Source organism: Thermobia domestica, chromosome 12, assembly GCF_964235325.1.
Source record: "Thermobia domestica chromosome 12, izTheDome1.hap1.1, whole genome shotgun sequence".
In the NCBI taxonomy this organism is placed as follows: Eukaryota; Metazoa; Arthropoda; class Insecta; order Zygentoma; family Lepismatidae; genus Thermobia; species Thermobia domestica.
Window position 1 is genome coordinate 6,443,705 of NC_137465.1, and position 21,134 is coordinate 6,464,838.

A 21,134-nucleotide genomic window follows, 5' to 3' on the forward strand; every position below is an offset into this window, starting at 1 on the left:
TGCCGCAAGTTATGTATGTACAAATATTAGAGTGCGAATGAAGAGCAGTAAGTAAAGATGTATAAGTAAGCGACTGAGGGGAAACATAATGGTATGCACATTTTCTAACTTTTCGAGCAAACTGGAAAATAAGGTTGACGATTCCCATGTAACCCAATACAGTGACACAGACCAAGCAAGCTTCTCATGCCATCTGTAGGTATATTTCCGAAATAAAACTACCGGCATACTCTTCTGTGGTTCGATCATAACCCATTCCACTTAATAATGCAATTTCACTGGAATTTGCGCTTACCGTTATGTTCGCCTGAGCTGCTCATATATTGTTACCAAGCTTAATCATAGGCATCCCCCTGTCGTAAGTTCTGTGTTCGGGGTTGGTCAGTATATAGTTTTAGATAGTATTTTGTAACTTATTTTCCAAAACACTCCCTCTACACCAAAGAAATGACAGAAACCTACAAAGAGGGCACAAAGTCTGTTATCGCCACCCCCATTCTGATGAACTCCTTCGTGGCTAATCGTTTAGCTTACGCACTTTGGCGTGGGAGGCCCGGCTTCGATTCTCGGTGGGAGCTCATGTACGGATTCCACGTTAATCAGTAGATCCATGTCACATATAGCCTCGCTACTGAAAGGGAAGTTAAACTCAACTCAACCCTCCGTTTAATTAGATCTATAACTATAGATGTACACACGGCATTTTTTTCTTTTCAGTAATTCATTCATTTTCGATTCGTTCAATGATTCCGATTCCAAAGAAACTGATTCTTCGCAACAGTTCCTTTAATGTTCCGAGGAAACAGTTCCTCCGAAACTGAGTTGAGTGAGAAATCATGGTGGAACCTGCTGACGAACTGTTACTCTATGTAAAAAATTTTAAAAATATATTTAAAACAGAACTACATACATAAAAAAATATGAATACAAACCATGCCTCATAATTATTACATACTTCTCACTAACACTGACATCGCTACAAAATTTTCTTTTCCATATGTAATTAGGTAATTGCAGAACCATGTGTATAACTTAAATACAGAGATATTCCTCAGAAAATAGCTCACCGGGTATAACGTTATACATTAAAAATACTTTCCAGTTTCAAACACGGTATTCCATTGCGCGCCACACACCGCCTGACCAATGATTACTGAAAGGTACTCCCATGCGCAAAAAAAATTGCGCGTATACTGTAACTCACGATTTTCCCAATTATTTCATTTTCCATATGTTTATGGGTAAAATTTAGTTATTAGTAAGTGGAGATAATAGAAAGCAATCCATCTAAGGAGATATTTCCAAAAAATATAATAAAATAATAAAAATATAAGCAAAAAACAAAATTATGTTCGGTTTTGTGTATACTGGCAATAATGTTTTCGAGGGAATTTTTGGAGTAGCACAGCACGATTGCAGAGGGAATAACAAGATTAGTAGAAGAAGACCTGAACCAAGGAATGGAAATTGGAGTAAAATATTGCATTTACTGCCTTAAATCTAGGGTGTAAATTGTCTGCCAAATATAAATTAGCTTCTGTAAGCAAGATGTTATGCGAAAATATATAAACAAAGATAAAAACTGTTGTCTTAAGTTTGGAAGTGACATGCTCTATAGCCATGAGCATTTATTTCTTAAGAAAAAGATAGGCAACAAAAGAAAACCTGTGTGGTCAAGTGGGTAGTGTGACGGATTAGTAATTGTTATATTGTTTTGACACCAGATCGAATCCCATCCGGTCCTGTTCAATTTTTTTTCTGTACAAAACATTGTAGAAAGTGTATAATTTTTATGTTAATAAGAAACGAAATAATATAATAATGAAATAACTTTTTGTTTCCTCTGATGACGTATTTATTTAGAATTAGTGTACTATTAGTAATACCGATTGCTTTCAGTTTATGGTGTTGTATAGCTTCCTTTATCATCGTCTTTTCTTGAAAAAAAAAATATCTCCAATAAAGTATGAAAAATATATATAGTCAGAAACAGACATCTTAGTATCAAACGTGATTTATCGTGATGAAATGAATAAGTTTCCCGTTATTAAAAAAGAAAACTGTAGAAAATCATTGAATTTGGTCTTAAGGTTTTTATTGTGCTATATGTATTCTTTATAAGACTATACTTTATGAGGCAAGATGAGCGATCATACCCTCAATGATGAAAGATGATCTAGTGAGTGAAAGATGTTTTCGGCACAAATATTTTACAGGTTTAGGTGCATGAAACACCAATACGCCATGGTCTTGACCTTCTTTATTTCACATTATTATCCGACATATCATAGCAGGTAAAAAGCAGCATCAATCGGCAAGAAGAACTGCAAGTTGTGGTCTTAGTCTGTTTTTGATGCTCCGGACTCGATCGCCTAGCACGCTCGTCTATACCTTGACTCATACGTCTATCATTCAGTGCAGGCACATATCCAGCTTTTCTTTTCGGAGGGGGCCCAACACGAATCCTCGTAAGCACGTAATTCTAATGTTTCAAAAATATCAATAATAATAATAATAATAATAATAATAATGCAACAGTTCTGTATTTCTCTTAAACGTTTCTTACTTGTCATTTATGAACCGGTCAAACTTAATTCTAACTCACACGAAATCAAAAAATATTTTCTAGAGACATGTAAGGAAAACTGTCTGCTACGTATATCACATAACAAAAATAGCAAATGGCAATGAGTGTATCGTTCTAATACAGTAATGTTATAAACAGACTGGAAACGAAATTGTAATCCCATTTAAAAGTGTTCTTTAATTCCACCTGGTATCAATGGCATTACGGTATATTCTTACAAGTAACACTTCCCAAGTGTAACACTCCGATTTTTGAAAGTTGACGCCCGAAAGACAAAAACAAGTGGACCAAAGTGTACGAAATTGTGCACAGATATGGCAGACGTAAAATGAAGGAATACGTGTTTTGTATTTTCCTGGAAAAAACGGTTAGGTGGGACGCAGACCCCTCCAAACCTTTGATCATGAAATATCAAAAGTGCTAGTAACAATATGTCTGATGTGTGTAAAGGACGAAGCATTCCGATGACACTTTGTGTATGGACAATACGCAAAAACTAAACGAATGCCTGTTTTAGGGGACAAAATCCCCTATCCAAAATGATGAAAGTTGACGCCCGAAAGGCAAGAAGAAGTGAACCGAAATGAATGAAATTGTGCACAGATATTGTAGACGAAAAATGAGGGAGTATGGGTTCCGTATTTTCCTGAAAAAAAAAAAAAAAAAAAAAACGTTTCGGTGGGACACAGACCCCTCCAAAACAATGTCAGAAGTGCTTAAAGGACATGAAGAATTGGAACGACACATTGTGTAGGGACAATACGCAAAAAAAAGGTTTATTTTCTGCGAAAAATTGGTTTTAGGGGCAGAATTCCCCCCCCCCCCCAAATTTTGAAATCGTGCACAGATATTCTAGACGTAAATTGAGGTAATTGTGTTTCGTATTTTCCTGGAAAAACCGATTGAGTGGGGCTCGGACCTTCTAAGCTGTTGATTAGGAAATATCAAAAGTGCAAATAAGTATGTATACGTCAGAAGTTCCTAAAGAGTATGGAGAATTGCAACGAAACTTCGTATAGGGACAATTTGCAAAACAATAAATGAAATGCATTTTAATTTGTATGAAAAAACAGTGCTGGGGCCTAGAGCCCCTCCAAAAAAAAGTTAATATTACCGTAAAAGTGCAGGAAGGAGTGGACCGAAGCAAATGAAATTGTGTGTAGATATTGTATAGACTGTATGTAAAATAAGGACTTTCGTGTTTTAAAGATGTCCCTATCAATTTTGGCACATCAACAGCAAACAGGAAATTAATCGGCACGTGTTTTTGTTTATGCGGAAAAACATTGTAAGGGTTAAAGTTGCCTCGTGAAATATTACAAAATACGCTATACTGTTTGTGCTTGTTGTTGATCTGCCAAATTTGAAGAAATCTGATGGAGACACTTGTGAAACACGAGAGGCTTTATTTTTCATATCCAATATCTACAGACAATTTCATTCACTTCGGTCTAATCCTTCCGACACTCAACGCCTCGGTCCACTCAAAAGGTTTTTTTCTTTTTTCAGGAAAATAGAAGCACGTATTTCCTCATCTTACCTCTACAACATTTGTGAACAATTTCATTCAGTTCGGTACATTTTTTCTTGCCTTTCTTGCGTCAAATTTCAAAATTCATGGGGGGGGGGGACCTTTTGTCCTCTAAAACCGTTTTTTCGCAGGAAATAAAAAAGCTGAATTTGTTTATTTTTTGCTTATTGTCCTAACACAAAGTTTTGTTCCAATTCTTCATGTAAATTTAGGCACTTCTGACATACTGTTATTAGCACTTTTGATATTTCATGATCAAAGGTTTGGAGGGATCTGTGCCCCACCTAACCGTTTTTTCCAGGAAAATACAAAACACGTATTCCCTAATTTTATGTCCGCAATATCTGTTCACAATTTCGTTCACTTTGGTCCACTTGTTTTTGCCTTTCGAGCGTCAAATTTCAAATTTTGGGTGAGGGCTTTTGCCCCCTAAAACCGTTTTTCAGCAAAAAAAAAATAAATAAATAAATAAAATAAAATAAAAAATAAAAAAGCACTTATTTGTTTATTTTATGTATAGTATCTACCTGCCAAATTTTATCAAAATCGGAGTGTTACACTTGGGAAGTGTTACTTGTTAGAATTATAACAACAACGCATTGTCCACAGTTTGGACACTGACTCAAAGTAATCTGACATAAAAAAAAAACCTCAAAAGGGAAAAAGTAGGTTTATTAAAAAGTGCTTGAGGTTTGGTAAGGGACAGCTTCCAGGACCTCACGCTGGATATCACTGAGTCAATGCATTATATTTGTTTCTTGCAAAGATGATAATTAGATGCGTAATGTGTAAAATTATATCATAGTTTGACTTTTTATAGGTCTTTCCTTAACACATCCATATTATCCGGCGTTCTGCCTGCCTGTTTTATGTCGGATAAGCGAAACTCTACTGTATTTTCAGATAGCATATACACAGGAGCTAGAGGTCTGCACGGGCCGGAATTTTTAGAACGGACCCGGCCCGTCCCCTTTAATTTATAATCTATAGGCATTAGCGGATTAAGGGCAGAGCCAATGGAGCCCATGGCCCCCAGCTCAGGGGGCTCTTTAAAATCCCTCTGTTTAATACTTACGCTCGCGGTATCGCTAGATTTAAGTCTTTGCATCAGCAGCATTTACCTGTTAATAATGAATGCAATTATTTAATTGTTAATAATGAATTTAACTAAACTAATTATTGTAAACTTGGAGCACATTCAAATATTACAGCATAGTTCTCGGTAGTTCCATAAGTAATTTCAGAGACCACGGTATTTCAGTGGTAGAGCGTTCACCTTTGGTGCATGGAGTCCTTGGTTCGATCTATGCTCGCGTCAAGTGAACCTTGTGCTGGACAAACACTGTGTGCGTGGGTTTTCTCGAGGTTCTCCCGTTTTATCCCACTTTTTTCATTCCACCATTTCATTCATTTCTTATCATCACTGTCTCTTTTAGCCTATCCGGCATAATCGTGGGACGTAAAACTTAAAAATTTCATTTCAAATCATTTCAATCAAAAAACAGTTGCAGGAAGTACCGGTATGTAATTTCGAATAAAACAAACTACTATATACAATTCTGAGTATATTATTCTTTTATGAAATTCTCGCGAACCTTATTTCTAAATTGAAGGGCAAGAAGACTAAATTCATTCTCTTATTATTATAGATCCATTTCAATTGAAGCAGTTGGAATAGTTGAAAAAAAAAACATACCCTATATTCCAGTGTGCCACAATCGGTATAACGCGCCACACTGGTGTGTCCAGCAAAGTGAACAGTGTGACGCAAACTTTTTCCTATTATTTGCAAGAATATTTGTCGAGTTCCTGTTATTTATTATTATTATTATTATTATTATTATTATTATTATTATTATTATTATTAACGATTTTTTCATGGATCAGCTGTCTGTATACGGTTAAGCAACCACAAGTATCACATTGAAGGAATGAGTGTAATTATTTACTTTAATAGTAATACAAAAGTCTATTTGCTTGTATATTCTACCGGTAATAACTGCATCCGTCTAGAAAGCTAGGACTAACAACAAAGGGATACCAAGTTGTGACCACACACCGCCCCAAATCGTGGGTGCCACAAGTTCTCTTCTACGCCTTAGAACAATAAGCGCTGTAGCGTTCAGGGAGAGAGAGAAACAACTTAATTCCATTGCAGTTATATGCTTATTAAATGTTAACTTATATTTATAAATTGTGTAAGTGATCGTATCGTTTTCTGTTTATTAATAATAATAATAATAATAATAATTCTTATTATTATACATTTCTTAATACGTTGATTGCCATGTGTATGGAATTCCATACACACGGCTGTCCTGTACAGTAGAGCGTGATTATTTTCCATAAGCAAACAATGTAGATATTCCAAGTTTGTTGTGTTCGTTCTATAGGTGTGTATGTAATTAGATACATATGGCGTAGAAATCCAAATTTAATGTCCATGCCACGTATATGCAAAACCATACACAAAGACATTTATGAACAAAGACATTGAGTTTGAGTTTAACGTCTGGTTCAGCAACGAAGCTATATGAGATGTCGGCCTACTGATTAACGTGGACTCCGAACCACGTGAGCTCTCGCCAGGAATCGAAGCCGGGTCTTCCACGCCACAGGCGCGTACGCTAACCACTAAAGAGCTTATGACTGAGACATTTATGAGCTAAAACAAAGTCGAAAACAAAGATGTGTGATGTGGTTTTGAGTTTATCGTCCCTTTCAGCAGCGAGGCTATATGAGACGTGGACCTACTGATTAACGTGAAATCCGAACCACATGAGCTCCCGCCGGACGAAAACAAAGACCTTTCGAATTGACAATTGTTTGGACATTCCAGTCGAACCTATCTAATATTAACAACGTTTCTACGATAATTTCGTAACTTGTATTATTTCTTTTGTTGATTAGCTTGGTTAGGCTTATTTAAACACTTTCTTCTTTGCACCGACGTGTCACATCTCTTGGATGAAGATACACGAGCTCTCACTGGAAATCTAATCCAGAACCAATGCACTTGAACCATTTGACCACAACAAGGCACATTTAAAAAGAAGTTTCGATTTTGTTCGGAAAATTGTGATTAGGTGTAACATTTAAAAATATATTTAAGAAAGGGTACGGAGTAAACGCACTGTACTTTCTCGCTCGAATTTTTTACACTGACTTACGTTAGGCTGCAACTGTTATTGAAACATTTATTTGGGAAATTGCGAATAAAATAATGTTTTGGAAAACTTTGCTAGAAGAAACTTCAGGCCCAAAAGTAAAGTACCCATTGGTCATATTTCCGTTAGAAATAACTTGATTCATATATTAGAATTATAAAGGATATAATTGTATGTGAACTATAAGCAAAAGCGTCTGAGTAATTTCTGAGAAAATTATGCAAAAAGTCATCCCCAAGAATAAATTATCCCTTGTGGATCTTTTCAGTACAAACGAGCTATGCTATATTGTTAGTGTTTTCATAAAACATTTATTTATGAAATACGAACACAATCGCCTGAGTGGTTCTTGAGAAAATCGCAGGGTAAAACTTACTGTCAAAAGTAATATACCATTTCTAGATTTTCCGGATGAGGGAATTATACCATATAGCTAGGTTATTTATGTAACACGTATTTATAAAATATGAACAACAAACATCTCCTGAGTTGTTTTTAGGAAGGTCATCGGGAAAAGCTTACCCCCAAAGGTAAACTCTTCTATCTGTACTTTTGACAGTATATCGAGTAATTTTTAAGCAAATCGTCGGGAAAAATTTCACTGTCAAAGTAAACTATCTCTTTTGGATTTTTCTTTTCGGAACAAGCGAGTTATACCATATTGTAAGATTATTACAGAAAATATTTTTACTGAAATTAGAACAAATTTGTCTCAGTTATTACTGAGACAGTTGTCAAAAAAAAAAAAAAATCAACCCTTGAGAAAACCACTTCTTCTGTATGTTATCGGAATAAACTATTTATGCTCTATGTTAGTTTATTAATGAAATATTTCTTTACGAAATATGAACAAAATTGCCTGAGGCGTTAATGGGAAAACCATCGGGGGAAAGCTCACCCTAAGATTAAGCTACTCCTTCGAACGAGTTGTCATATTGTTAGGTAATTAATGATACGTTTATTTATGAAATGTGGTTGAGAAAATTGTGCAAAAAGAACGCATACCATACAGTAAATTACACCATATATATTTTTTCAGAAAAATTATTCATATGTGGTGGAGATTTGTTAATAAAATATATATTTATCAAAAGTAAATATAATCGTCACAGCTTTTTTTTTATTTGAGAAAATTGAATTATTTTAAATTTAAATCCTTCAGTAAATCAGGGGTGCCCACAAGGGGGGGCTATGACGCAAACTGCGTCATTGAAATATTTGGGGGGGGTTAAAAATCTATATAAATATGTTTGATGGGGGGGGTAAAATTAATCGAAAAGAAGATTTTCTCATGGAAGAACACCTACGGATAGACAGTTGGGGGGGGGGGTGCGTCATGGACATAAGGGGGGGTGGGCACCACTGAGTAAATTACCCTTGCTTTTAGGTGTCGAAGGACATAAAATTCGAAAGATATTATGTTATTAAAACGTTATGTCTAGAATTCGGTGCAGATACGTTTAACAGTATGGCCTCTATTTGAGTGCGTGTAAAAGCGTGATGAACCGAGAGACAAATAGATGGACAGACATCGAAAAATCATTTTTTTCGATATGTAGGAGCCATGTAACTTGAATTTATTGAAATCTAGTATTCGGTTTTTATAACTATCACCACACTTTCTTCCTTCGTCGCTCGAATGTGAAAACGAATAGGCCTACACCGACACGTACTGTGATAATTTGTAATTCCAAAAATTTAATTTGTTATGTTTAATGTGTGGTTACTCTAGAAAAAAAGCTTATGCATGTTACATCATTTTATTATCAATTTTTCATGCTACTGTATAATTCGGTACGATTATAGTTAATATTCATGGCATCTTTTGGAAGCATTCGCGTTCCTCACAAAGAGAGCTGTAAAATTTAGTTTTGTTTAAAGAAAGCACTCTTGATTTTTTTTTTCACACAGACTTGCATTCGTTGCACTTGTGGATATGAAACAAAAGGAGAGAGAGAGAGAGAGTCAATACTTTAAAAAGAAACACACACACAGAAACACTAGAACAGTTTTTTTTCTTCATGACAACGAGCTATCGCTGTGACTGTGTTCCTCACGCTGTGTGTAAAGCTGCAGGTTGCTCTTGTTTTGTTTTTTCCTGTTCCTGACTCACAGACACTCGCAGTGAGTTGAAGCTGTGTAAAAACGGAGAGGGAACGGTTAAGCATACCATACCATAAACTAAAAACAATCGCTATTAGTAATAAATAGTAAGCTAATTCTGAAAAAATACGTCATCAGAAAAACAAAAAGTTATTTCATTATTATATTATTTCGTTTCTTATTAACATAAAAATTATACACTTTCTACAATGTTTTGTAAAGAAAAAAAATTGAACAGGACCGGATGGGATTCGATCTGGTGTCAAAACAATATAACAATTACTAGTCCGTCACACTACCCACTTGACCACACAGATCTTCTTTTGTTGCCTATCTTTTTCTTAAGAAATAAATGCTCATGGCTATAGAGCATGTCACTTCCAAACTTAAGACAACAGTTTTTATCTTTGTTTATATATTTTCGCATAACATCTTGCTTACAGAAGCTAATTTATATTTGGCAGACAATTTACACCCTAGATTTAAGCCAACAAATGCAATATTTTACTCCAATTTCCATTCCTTGGTTCAGGTCTTCTCCTACTAATCTTGTTATTCCCTCTGCAATCGTGCTGTGCTACTCCAAAAATTCCCTCGAAAACATTATTGCCAGTATACACAAAACCGAACATAATTTTGTTTTTTGCTTATATTTTTATTATTTTATTATATTTTTTGGAAATATCTCCTTAGATGGATTGCTTTCTATTATCTCTACGTACTAATAACTGAATTTTACCAATAAACATATGGAAAATGGAATAATTGCGAAAAATTGTGAGTTACAGTATACGCGCAATATTTTTTGCGCATGGGAGTACGTACAAGCTGATAGGAAAAACACGTGACTTCTCTACTCTGTGCTACAAAATAACTCTGAGTAGTGAATGGAACAGAATCGTTCAAAAAGCAGGGACGAACTGAACTAAATCACTGAATCGAAATAATGAATGAACTGTCTAAAGGAAAGACTGGCCGTACACACAGTTGGTTAAAAATGAAAAATGAAATGAAATCCTTGAGTTTACGTCCCACGGTTATGCCGGTTAGGCTAAAGGAGACGGTGATGATGAGTAATGAATGAAATGGTGGATTGAAGAAAGTGGGAGGAAACGGGAGAACCCCGAGAAAACCCACGCACACGGTGTTTGTCCACCACAAAGTTCACTTGGCGGGGGCTGGGATCGAACCCGGGACCCCAAGCACCAGAGGTGAACGCTCTACCACTGAGCCACCGCGGCCCCACAATTGATTGAGTTTTATGTGTAATGGTCACCTGTTTCTTTAATGTCCAACACATCACTAGGCCCTATGAACTGCATCGTGCTTCGAACATAAAATAATACGTCGCCAGGTTCTGTGGGACGTTCTTCTCAGCATTCGCTGGAATCGCAACCCATCTGAAAGCATATCTCACAACTTCTTTTAAAACAATTAGTCATAGCATAACTTTGTGATGCAACAGTATTCGTAATGAATCTCTAGAGCGAAATGTCACAAATCGTTAAGTCCGGCCTTCGAAGTGCCCAGTAAAGAAGCGAGCGATAAAGGCAATCCACGGCCATTCCAGCGTTTTGTAAACATCTTATTAAAATATTCTTGAACCAACACGAGAGTATTCTGTGTAGAGGGGTTCTCGTCCGAATCCTAACAGAAAATCCATACGCATCTGTTTCAACGTTTTTCCTGTTCTGGGCCTCTCGTGAACCCAAGTGCTTGTGACGATGCGTTCTTTAATGTGTAGTCATTTTTATTAAACATTATTTATGCCTTAAATAAGAAAAAAAATACATTGTAATCCCATCATATATATTTACCGGTTATATAATCACAGTTTACATAGTTTGATTATTTTATACTTTAAAAGGAGGAGGGAATGACAGGACTTTGTACCCGCCCTGCAGATGTAAACCTGTCCTATATTCGATGTTACTTAGCTTCCAATATCCCATCACATAGATAACTTTTTTTTTTTTTTTTTTTAACCATTCCAGTAGTTACCATTCTTCAAACCTAGCTTATATCTTAAATGCACGTACTGTTAAGCTTTCTCTGTTGCCGAAACTCTTACTACTACTTTTGATGCGTATGAGTAATCACCTATGCTCCTACAGCACCTAAATTCTCCATCTATCTGTTTAAAAAAAAAAAAAATCATGAAACATATTTAAACACTATTTCAGAGTAAAGTATTCGTATCTACTGGTAGAAAATACGTGGATATCTATTTCAGCAGGCAAATATGCAGATATTTACCCAAAAAGGTATTTTATTGGGTATGTATGTTTCAGTTAGTTATATTTGGATTTCATCCTTGCACATTTGTATCATCTGTAAGGGGCACTAATTACCAACAAATAGATGTTTCCTTAGTAGCGAAGTTTTAATTTCCTTGCTATCTGCATTAACCATCATCCATTTACCTACGTATCTAATCCCCCCATTACCCCTTGCGGAAGACAACTACTGTAACCATTCTACTGGCATGAATTCTTGATTAAATGTGCTTCTGATGGCGTCCGATTAGCTACTTACTGGATTGCAATAGGCACCAAGGCAGCATTGGCATGGCATTTTAAATAAAGATTTTTTAAATAGACTTGTTTTATATATTTAATTACGTGCGGATAGAAATAGGTTTGTTTGATCTTAACACTCTTATGCAACAATGGGGTTATAAAGGATCTTATGCAATAATGGGTTTTAAAGGACCTTATGTAACAGTGGGGTTATAAAGGACCTTGCACAACAGCGGAGTTATAAGGATCTTGATTAATTGATTTTTAGTTTAGCGTCCCTTTCAGCAGCGAGGCTATATGAGACGTGGACCTACTGATTAACGTGGAATCCGAATCACATTAGCTCCCGCCGGGAACCAAACCTGGGTCTCCCACGCCAAAGTTATAAAGGATCTTATACAAGAATGGGGTTTCAAAGGGCCTTATACAACAATGTTATTATAAAGGACTTTATGCAACAATGGGATTATTAAGGATCGTATACAACGATGATGATATAAAGAACCTTATGCAACAATGGAGTTATAAATGGCTTTATGCAACAGTGGGGTTATAAAGCACCAGACCTACAGCTTTATTTGGGTTGCGACATCTTACGTTCTTCTCGTACGTTTTTCGTGTTTTACCCATTTCTTCTGTTTTCCTTAAGAAATAAAAGAAATCAGTCTTGGACATTTTAAAAATGTTTTAACCATACTTTTTTTTTTTTTTTGTAGGATCTTATTTCACACACACCGTTAACAACGCAACCCAACGATGTAACATAGTATTAAGAGAGAAAATACAAAAAGTTCCGTTTTTACCTCCTAGCCGGCACCCAAAGCTTCTGATGAAGAATAGTTTAGTTTTAGAATTATATAGCCTTTGTCTGTCAGCATCGTCTTAGTCATACTGTAGTTTCAATCGATCATAATATACTCGTGTGCGCAACAGGAGCTATAAAGGAAACCAAGAAAGTTCTGTCGCTTTTTCACCCACCACCTTCGAACATTGATATGTCACCTAAGACGTACCCTGGAAGATCGAAAGTATCCCCATCAGCGTCGACAATCTTCTGCCAACGTTATGGAAGGCCATGGATTCCATCGCGGTAGAACTTGCTGGACCGTGAGGCTAAGGTATCAAGTGCATATTGCACCTCTACTAGGGATTTGAACTGACGTCCTTTAAGGTGATTGTCCAAGGAATGAAACAGGTGATAATGGGACGGTGCAATGTCCAGAGAGTATGGCGGATGCAATAGTGTTTCCCATCCAAGGCGTAGAATGGTGTCCCGGGTCATCCTAGCCACGTGGGGCTTAACATTGTCCTGTAACAGGAGGACCCCTTTGCGATTCAGAAGTGCTTGCTACAGAGTTTTGAGTTTTTCTTGAACACGGCTCAACTGCTGACAGTACACAGTTGCATTGATGCTCTGAGCTGCTTGTAGCAGTTCCCGATGCACGATGCTGCGAGCAGTCCACCAAGCAAACAGTGCTGGTTTCGGCTGTTTTGGAACCGGTTCATAGGATGCTAATCAATGATAATAACGCCATGTTACCCACTTCTCATCAGATGTCAGCACCCTGTCCAGAAATGGCTCCTTCCTCAGATAGATAGCAAAGAAACACAGGTGTCTGCTCGCGTTGCCTTTCGGCCCGGAGTCAAATCATGTGGGTCCCACCGACCCAACTTGTAGTGTTCCCCAAGTTGATGGAGGTGCTGCCGAATGGTTTCTTCAATCACACTAAATTGTAGTCCCGGTTCCTCACATGTGTGGCCACTGTTCGCCTCAATTGCTGCTTGGAGATCTTCATTTTGTACATGTATTGGTCTTCCAGCACGCGGTGCATCTTCGAGTGTTTCCGTCACCGTCCTTAAACTTGTTAAACCAGCGCTGCATTGTCCGCGTAGTCACGACACCCTCACCAAAGGCTTGGCATATCTTCCGCCCCACTGCAGCGGCGTTTGACCCCAGTTTGAACTCGTACAGCATACACGCCCTTACGATGCTCTGTGGAGATCCCATGTTCATTCTGCTTTTGCTCAAGTTCACGGTCACGCAAGTTAACTGAATTGTCACAACCAGGTAGTATGTTGGATATACCCACACCAACAACTGACCTTCGCCTTATTTCCATTCGCATTCAACTGACGATGTGAAGGCCAATCGAACACAGACCTCCACAAAAAGCGACAGAACTTTCTTGGTTACCTTTATATTACTGTGAACTAATAAAAGTGGAACTCTTGTGAAATTCAATATGTCCTGCAGATATTTTTGAAGGTAAGGAGAGAACGTGGAACTGTTAAGCGATGCATGTGTTCATAAAAATGCAGATTTACATAACCTTGGGTGGTTGGATTGAATGTAGCGTCTCTTTCAGCATTGACGTTATATGAGGCGAGGTTTAACGTGGAATCTAAGCCACATGATCTTCCACTAAGAGTTGTAAATATATAAGTATATTTTGTGCGTGTTTTTTATGTTTTGCAATTGTTTCGAAAGAAAGTGCCCCAGTTTCCAGACAAAATTATTCTGCGTTATTACATATTCTTGTTATATGTAAATTCTCAATATCACACATCTTACGGTGTTTTTTTTTTTTTTTTTCGCCCTAAAAATTGTAAGACCTTTATTTTTTCTCTCAGAAATCTGGCAACCCTATGCTTAAACTGGGATCCGAATCATTACTCAGTTTGCATCCGACGGACATTGTCCTTCATCTTGACTCAGACGTGGGATCTTGATTACAAATGCGACAAGTCTGTCGACTTATCCACGGATGTCACCTTATAGAAAAAAACATTGTACTGATTTTGAATATTTGTGAATAATTTAAGAGTTACTTCAGAAGAAATAAAGAAAAAGTGCACAACTGCTCAAGTGAAGTCACTGCATGGAGTTATACATACTATTTAGTATTAAAATAAATGGATAGGGACGTGAAGTTTTCGTTTTAAGGATAACATCGAAAACTTGAAAAAGGCAAAGTAAAGTATATAGATATACGTAAATATATGATACAAGGTCGTTTTTGGTGTTCTTAAATCGAGAAATAACGCGAATTTGGTACTTTTTTTTCAAAATAACACCGAAATGTACTGCATAAAGCGATATATTCGCGAAATCGCCATGTTGGCCGCTAATACTATTAAAATAACACAAGTTTCCTTTGCAACAAAATGTGATTCACAGAAGATTATCAGTCCTGTTATTTTTAGACCGGTTGGTTAGTGAAAGTTTGCCCCTGAGATTTTGCTGCCTGTGTTCTTGAAGCAATATCTTTGCCAGCTTCCAACGTTGATTCTGAAAGATATTGTTCAGAATACAACTCTGTAGTTACGATGAGGAAGCAAAATTTTAAAGAAGAAAATGTGGAAATATTGACCATTTTGTTCTTTGAAAAGTAATAAACATTGAAGAAACTATAAATTCGTCATTAGATCTAAGTGAAAATACGTGTTGATAATGATATAAATTGCGTTTAAAATAATTATAAGTTTTTTGCGTGAAGAAAATGTTAAGAAAAACTGCAGTGTGGTTTTTAGTCCATATATGTATTCAAATCATACATTAAATAAATCCAAGTTTAGGAGGAATATTTAGCCATTTTTTCCCAAATGGTAAGTCCAAAAATATAAATTATTCTTTTAAATTTAAGATGTCAAAATTTAAAACTATTCATTTAATTTTAAAATTACATTTTATTTTAATTAGCTTTCACAGACCATTTTATCTATGTTTACAATATACAGAGGTTGTTCAGCCTACGTTTGGCCGATTTCGTTCCTTCTCCCTCCCGCGCAGAATGGACTCACCCGACTTGGCTCGTGGTGTTCTGCAGTGTTGTGCAGTGGCTTCCTGGGAACGGAGTTGTTTTTCCGCGCGGACGACAATAACGCACAAAACAAGACCATTGTTGTAAGTTTGTGTTAAATTTGTTTCAAATTTGTTTCCAAGTGTGTCGGTTTCCGCTCTGTGACCAAAATGCCGCCCAAACTAAGCCGGTTTTGGGAAGGCTATGTTGCGGCTCTTTATGACGCCCACTTTAGTGTTTCTATCATTAGAGAACAGTGCAAGAAGAATGGTTGCAACATCAGTTTAAGTGGAATAAAAAAATGTTATTGAAAAGTACAAGGGCAACGAAGCTCCACCATTTGTATCACCAACGAAGTTGCCTAGGAAGCGGGAATGCACCAAGGCCACCTCAACCATGCAGAGGAAACTTCGCAAAATGGCAATGTAAGAAAATCTGCCAACACAAAGGTGTATGGCTAATCGTCTTGAGGTATCTTTGGGGTCTGTGAGCCGGACGTTACACCATCAACCCAAGCTGGAAAAAGTCCCAATCCCCAGACCTAGACATCATTTGGGGAACGTGTAATTTAAAAAAAAAAAAATGGTGACATTCAATTGCCTCCGAGATTCCCTGATTTGTCAGCTTGTGTTTCTTTTTCTGTATTCGAAAATTGTATTATTTTTACTATTAAATGAGATTTTTTAAAAATATTAAATTTGTTTTCATGAAATATTTTTCAAAATTTCCCTTTTTTTATAATCACCCTGTGTCTTAGTCAATTTTTATGTTATTATTTTCAGCAATTTCTTCCTTATTCTTCATTCTGATTTTTATTTCTTTTTTCTTATTAATTTGTTTATTTATTGTTAGTTTCCTTGAATGTGCAGATTCGTCCCTTCTTTTATTATTTTTTCGTTCCGTGCACTTTTACCGGCGTATGCTTCCTGCTACTTGTATCTTGCTCCAAATTCAATTTCATCTACTTTCAGTATGATAACAATAGCACGTGACCCTTTATATTCCAACACGACGCCTACTGGACTCTTCTTTTCCTTCATTTCTCTCCATACTTTTTATCTAATGAAGCGTGTAGAGAAACAGATTATATTACTTACTGAGCGTAGGAACACATTTTAGTGTCTTAAATCACTCAGTAGTAATGTTTTCTCATCAACATTTCTTCCGATATTTCGAGTGGTAAAGCAGAAGCACACAATGGCTTAAGTTCTGACAGCTAAATCTTCACATTATTTTTCAAGTCTCAACAGTGGGAATTAGGAATCTTGCGTAGATTTTATTGATACTTACCCGCGCCGAACTTACTTTTAGTGTGTGCATGTGATAATGTTTCCACTATTTTCTAGCGACATATTCATAAAATAAGAAAATAGGTGCTCATCTTATTGCGTTGACATTGTATGGGCGCTACCTCTTCAATCAGTTGGTGTAACTTCGTGTAAATACTGTTCACATTCTTGCTTAGTAAGTCAGTTGCTTCATTTCAGTCACAAATTGTGGCTACTCTCCTGCTTTATGTGTAAAATTATTTCACTGTATTGTTGGAAAAATTATTTGCATTCCTTCCAATTCACTTATCGTAAATATCCTATTAGTATTGTAAATTTATTTGACCTTCGTAGCCAGTTTCTCTGTCCGAAATCTTCGAAATAACCTTATCCTATCACAAGGCTCACAATTTCCAGTCGGCATTGATGACCAGATATTTTATTTTAGCGATAGGCACGCGACTCTCTGATCTGGTTACTCGATTCAGACTTGAAATTTTATGTCCTGTTCTATCCTTATGATCATGGAAATGATTTATAGCCGAATTATTAAATGTAGGGCTCTTGTCAGTTCTGAAAATCAGGCGCCCCAATAATACAATCTGACAAATAAGTGTGCATGTTTTGACCTTAATCTGCACTGGTATGAAAAGTGCAATTGGAATATAAATGAAACTGATTTTGGAACAATAACGTTGTCTAATTCCAAAATTTTACTCCCGTGCTTCACATGGTTTGGACCAAATATTTGAACACAAGTCTTCTTTGTTACCGGCATGCTAAAGTGATTTTTCAGTTGATCGTTTCCCGTAGGCTAAAAGACATAATCATGAGACGTTAAACAAGTATTTTCATTTGATCGTAATACTGCAAATTATGGATGCGTTAAAGTATCAAATCATATTTTTGATAAAGTGCATACTTTCAAATATCTAGGATTCATATTAGCATATCAAAACCGTATTCAGGAAGAACTTAAATGTCGACTTAAAGCAGGGAATTAATGTTATTATTCAGTTGAAAATCTCTTGTCGTGAATTCTGTCCAGGAGTTTGAAGTTTTAAATATATAAAACTATAATCATGCCTGTTGTTCTGTATGATTGCGAAACATGGTCACTTACGCTGAGGGAAGAACGTAGACGGAAAATATTTGAGACCAAAATCCTGAGACGAATATTCGGACCCAAGAGGAACGGGAATGGGAAATGACTGAAACCTCATAACGAGGAACTACATAATTTATACGGATTACCAAACATTGTTAGGGTCATCAAATCTAGGAGGCTTAGGTGGGCAGGTCATGTAGCTAGGATGGAAGAAAGTAGGAACAGTTTTGAAGTCTTAACTGCAAGACCAATCGGAAAACGACCATTACGAAGACCTAGGCGCAGATGGGAGAACAATATTAAGATGAATCGAACAGAAATAGGAATACAAAGTAGAAACTGGATCCAGTTAGCTAAGGATAGAAGTCAATGGAGAGCTTTTGTGAACGTGGCATCCAACCTCCGGGTTCCATAGGTCATAGAGTTAGTTAGTTATTTTCATTTGAATTCTTCAATCGACATAAAACTCAGAACTTCCGGCAATTAGAAACTGGGAATAGTAACGTAAGAAACAGATAGGCGCCAGGCTCGTATTTCGACTACCTGGCACCCGGAACTTTTCGCGCCAAGGTTGAATTAGCTACGTTTACCCATATACAGAGGATATAGAAAGATAAAATTGCTTTTGTTATTTAAAGTTCGATTTTATACTGTTAAGTATATTTACTATAAAAGAAAATCTGTTGTTTCTTTTTTTATTATTTTTTAATTATTAATAGATTTGACATTAACTAACCGTTACTGTATAAATCAACTGATAACGTAATAAAAGGTATTTCTGTATACTTTTAGGTTCAAGAGCTAAAGGAGAAGGGGAATAATTGTGTAAAGAGTGGCAGCTATGCGGAAGCGGTTTTCCATTATACTCATGCCATTAAGTTGGATCCGAAGAACCCTTCTTTATACAGCAATAGGTCTCTGGCGTTCCTAAAGATGCAGCAGTTTTATTACGCGATAGAAGATGCCAAGCAAACAATCAAGTTAAAACCTGACTGGGCAAAGGTAAAGTGAAGATATTTGTGCTTGTATATGTGTATAATATAATCTTCGTCGGTTTTATGTGTAGAGCTAGTGGAATTTTCTCGTGAGCTCTTATCATCTTGTTCTCTGTTCTTCGATAGGGAGCACGACTTTAACTTGTCTTATGTACAGGGTGGTTCCTACTTGTCGAAAAACGCCCTTGTCAAACTTAAACCAATAGATTAAAAGCTCTGAAATTTTGGACGATGCAAATATCGATAGGGGACATTGTTTGACATCCTCTGCAATACTACAACATTAACAATGTTGCCAATCTAACATAAAGTTGTATTTTTTTCAAATGGCACTGCGCCAAATGATTATATTGTAACATGACGGGCTTGTCATTATGTGTGTTGCCACAAAGGTTACTACCTGTATTAATCCTCAACCTAAAAGAAGGCAATCTTTGGGGATTGTGCCCCACCAGCAGCATCAAAAGCTTGAAAAGGAATGAGTTGCTCATTCACTGAATACAATAATTAATTCAACTTAAAAAAAAAAAAAAAAAAAAGTAGTTCATTACAAGAACACAAATATATTTTATATAAAAGTGCAGCAGAGGATGATAGGTGAATAGGTGAGAGTAAATATTCAAAGTCTGGCGTTGTCACTAACTGGTTTGGAGATGTTATTATACCTTCTTCAGTAGACGTAACTCCATTCTACTCCTTTGTCTCGAACTAGTTGCTCGTGCGAGAGTCCTGAACGTAACTCCCCGAAACTTTCCAATCAAACGGTTTTGTCTCCCGGATAGAGACATGAGCCACACCTCCTGACCACCTCATTTCCATATATGGTCAAACATTCATACTTGGACCTCCTCTCAAACAACGTGTTCGTTATGTCAGATAATGACAGGTCGTTTTCCTCAGTTGTAGACCTCAATGTTGTGGAATAACTTCAAGCTCCTGCGTGGTAACTTGGCGAAATTCAACGCCAAACCTCAGCGTAATAAACAAAGAATTCCAACTTTGAAATAAATGCAAACGTAGTAACGTGACAATTTAGTCTTATGAAGTAATTAGAAGTGGTAGATTATGTAAATCCAAAAGTCTGTCCGTGGAAGCGAACCAGGAGCGTCAGGACATGGTAACAATATACGGAAATTCATATGCAAAATGAAAACTTACAAACCACGTTTATTATTCACTGCTACTAAGGATAGTTTAATGCCAGAAACATGTGAATTTTGTTGATCTTTACAGCAATAGTGTGCAAGTGAGGTGGAGAATGCAATACATATTTAAAATACCTTAGTGTCAGATCCTATGTTCGTAATATGACGTATTTCAACCGAATAGAAACAGTTAAAAGTGATTAAACATTTGACTTTTTTCGAAATGCTTTGTTCCAAAAATGTGTTTAGATAAATATCTCGTCTCATTACGTAGGTACATTTTGAATCACTTAAAGATCATAATGCGCTTTACAGCAATTCAGTATTTCAAACCGTACCGGATATATATTAACCATTGATAAAGTTCGCAACGCTGTTGAAAATTGCGTATTTGTGGAAAATATTTAAAATGATTATTGCTTTCTTTCTCTTTTATTGTATTACAGCAATAGCTTTTAGGAGCTGTAATTACAGCAAGTTCTCGCAATTACATGATGCAGTGTTGCAAGCTTTATCAATGTTTATTATATCTCTGAACAGTTTGAGATATCGAAGTGCTATAAACGGCAAAATATTTTGTAAGTTCATTGCAAACCATACAGGTAAGTAGATATGATACTTACTTAAGCATGTTTTCGAAGTAAAGCCTTTCAAAAAAATTCAAATGTTCAAGCTCTGGTAACTTCGTTCTTATTGGTTCGAAACAAGTCGTATCGTGACCATGGTATCCAACGCTAAGGTGCTTCCGATGTGCATTATCCTATCTATCTCCGTTGTGGTGTACGTACAGTAGAGGCTTCCAAATTTTGGATGTTTGTGATGCTGTTTTATATACCATTCTTAGTTAGCAACACTGAATAATAATTGGTATTTTAAGATTTCGTTTGACATGTTGATTTGAAATATGTAAT

General features: G+C 36.4%; 1 protein-coding gene across 3 annotated transcripts in view; it reads left to right on the forward strand.

The window, feature by feature from the left end:
- The window catches only part of LOC145666313 (hsp70-Hsp90 organising protein-like), an 89,831-nt gene that overhangs the window by 44,000 nt on the left and 24,697 nt on the right, over positions 1–21,134 (forward strand). For all 3 annotated transcript variants that reach the window (XM_081733409.1, XM_081733407.1, XM_081733408.1), the window contains one exon: positions 18,876–19,085. In XM_081733409.1, coding sequence (XP_081589535.1) covers positions 18,876–19,085 — 210 coding nt within the window. The remainder of the gene's footprint in view (positions 1–18,875; positions 19,086–21,134) is intronic.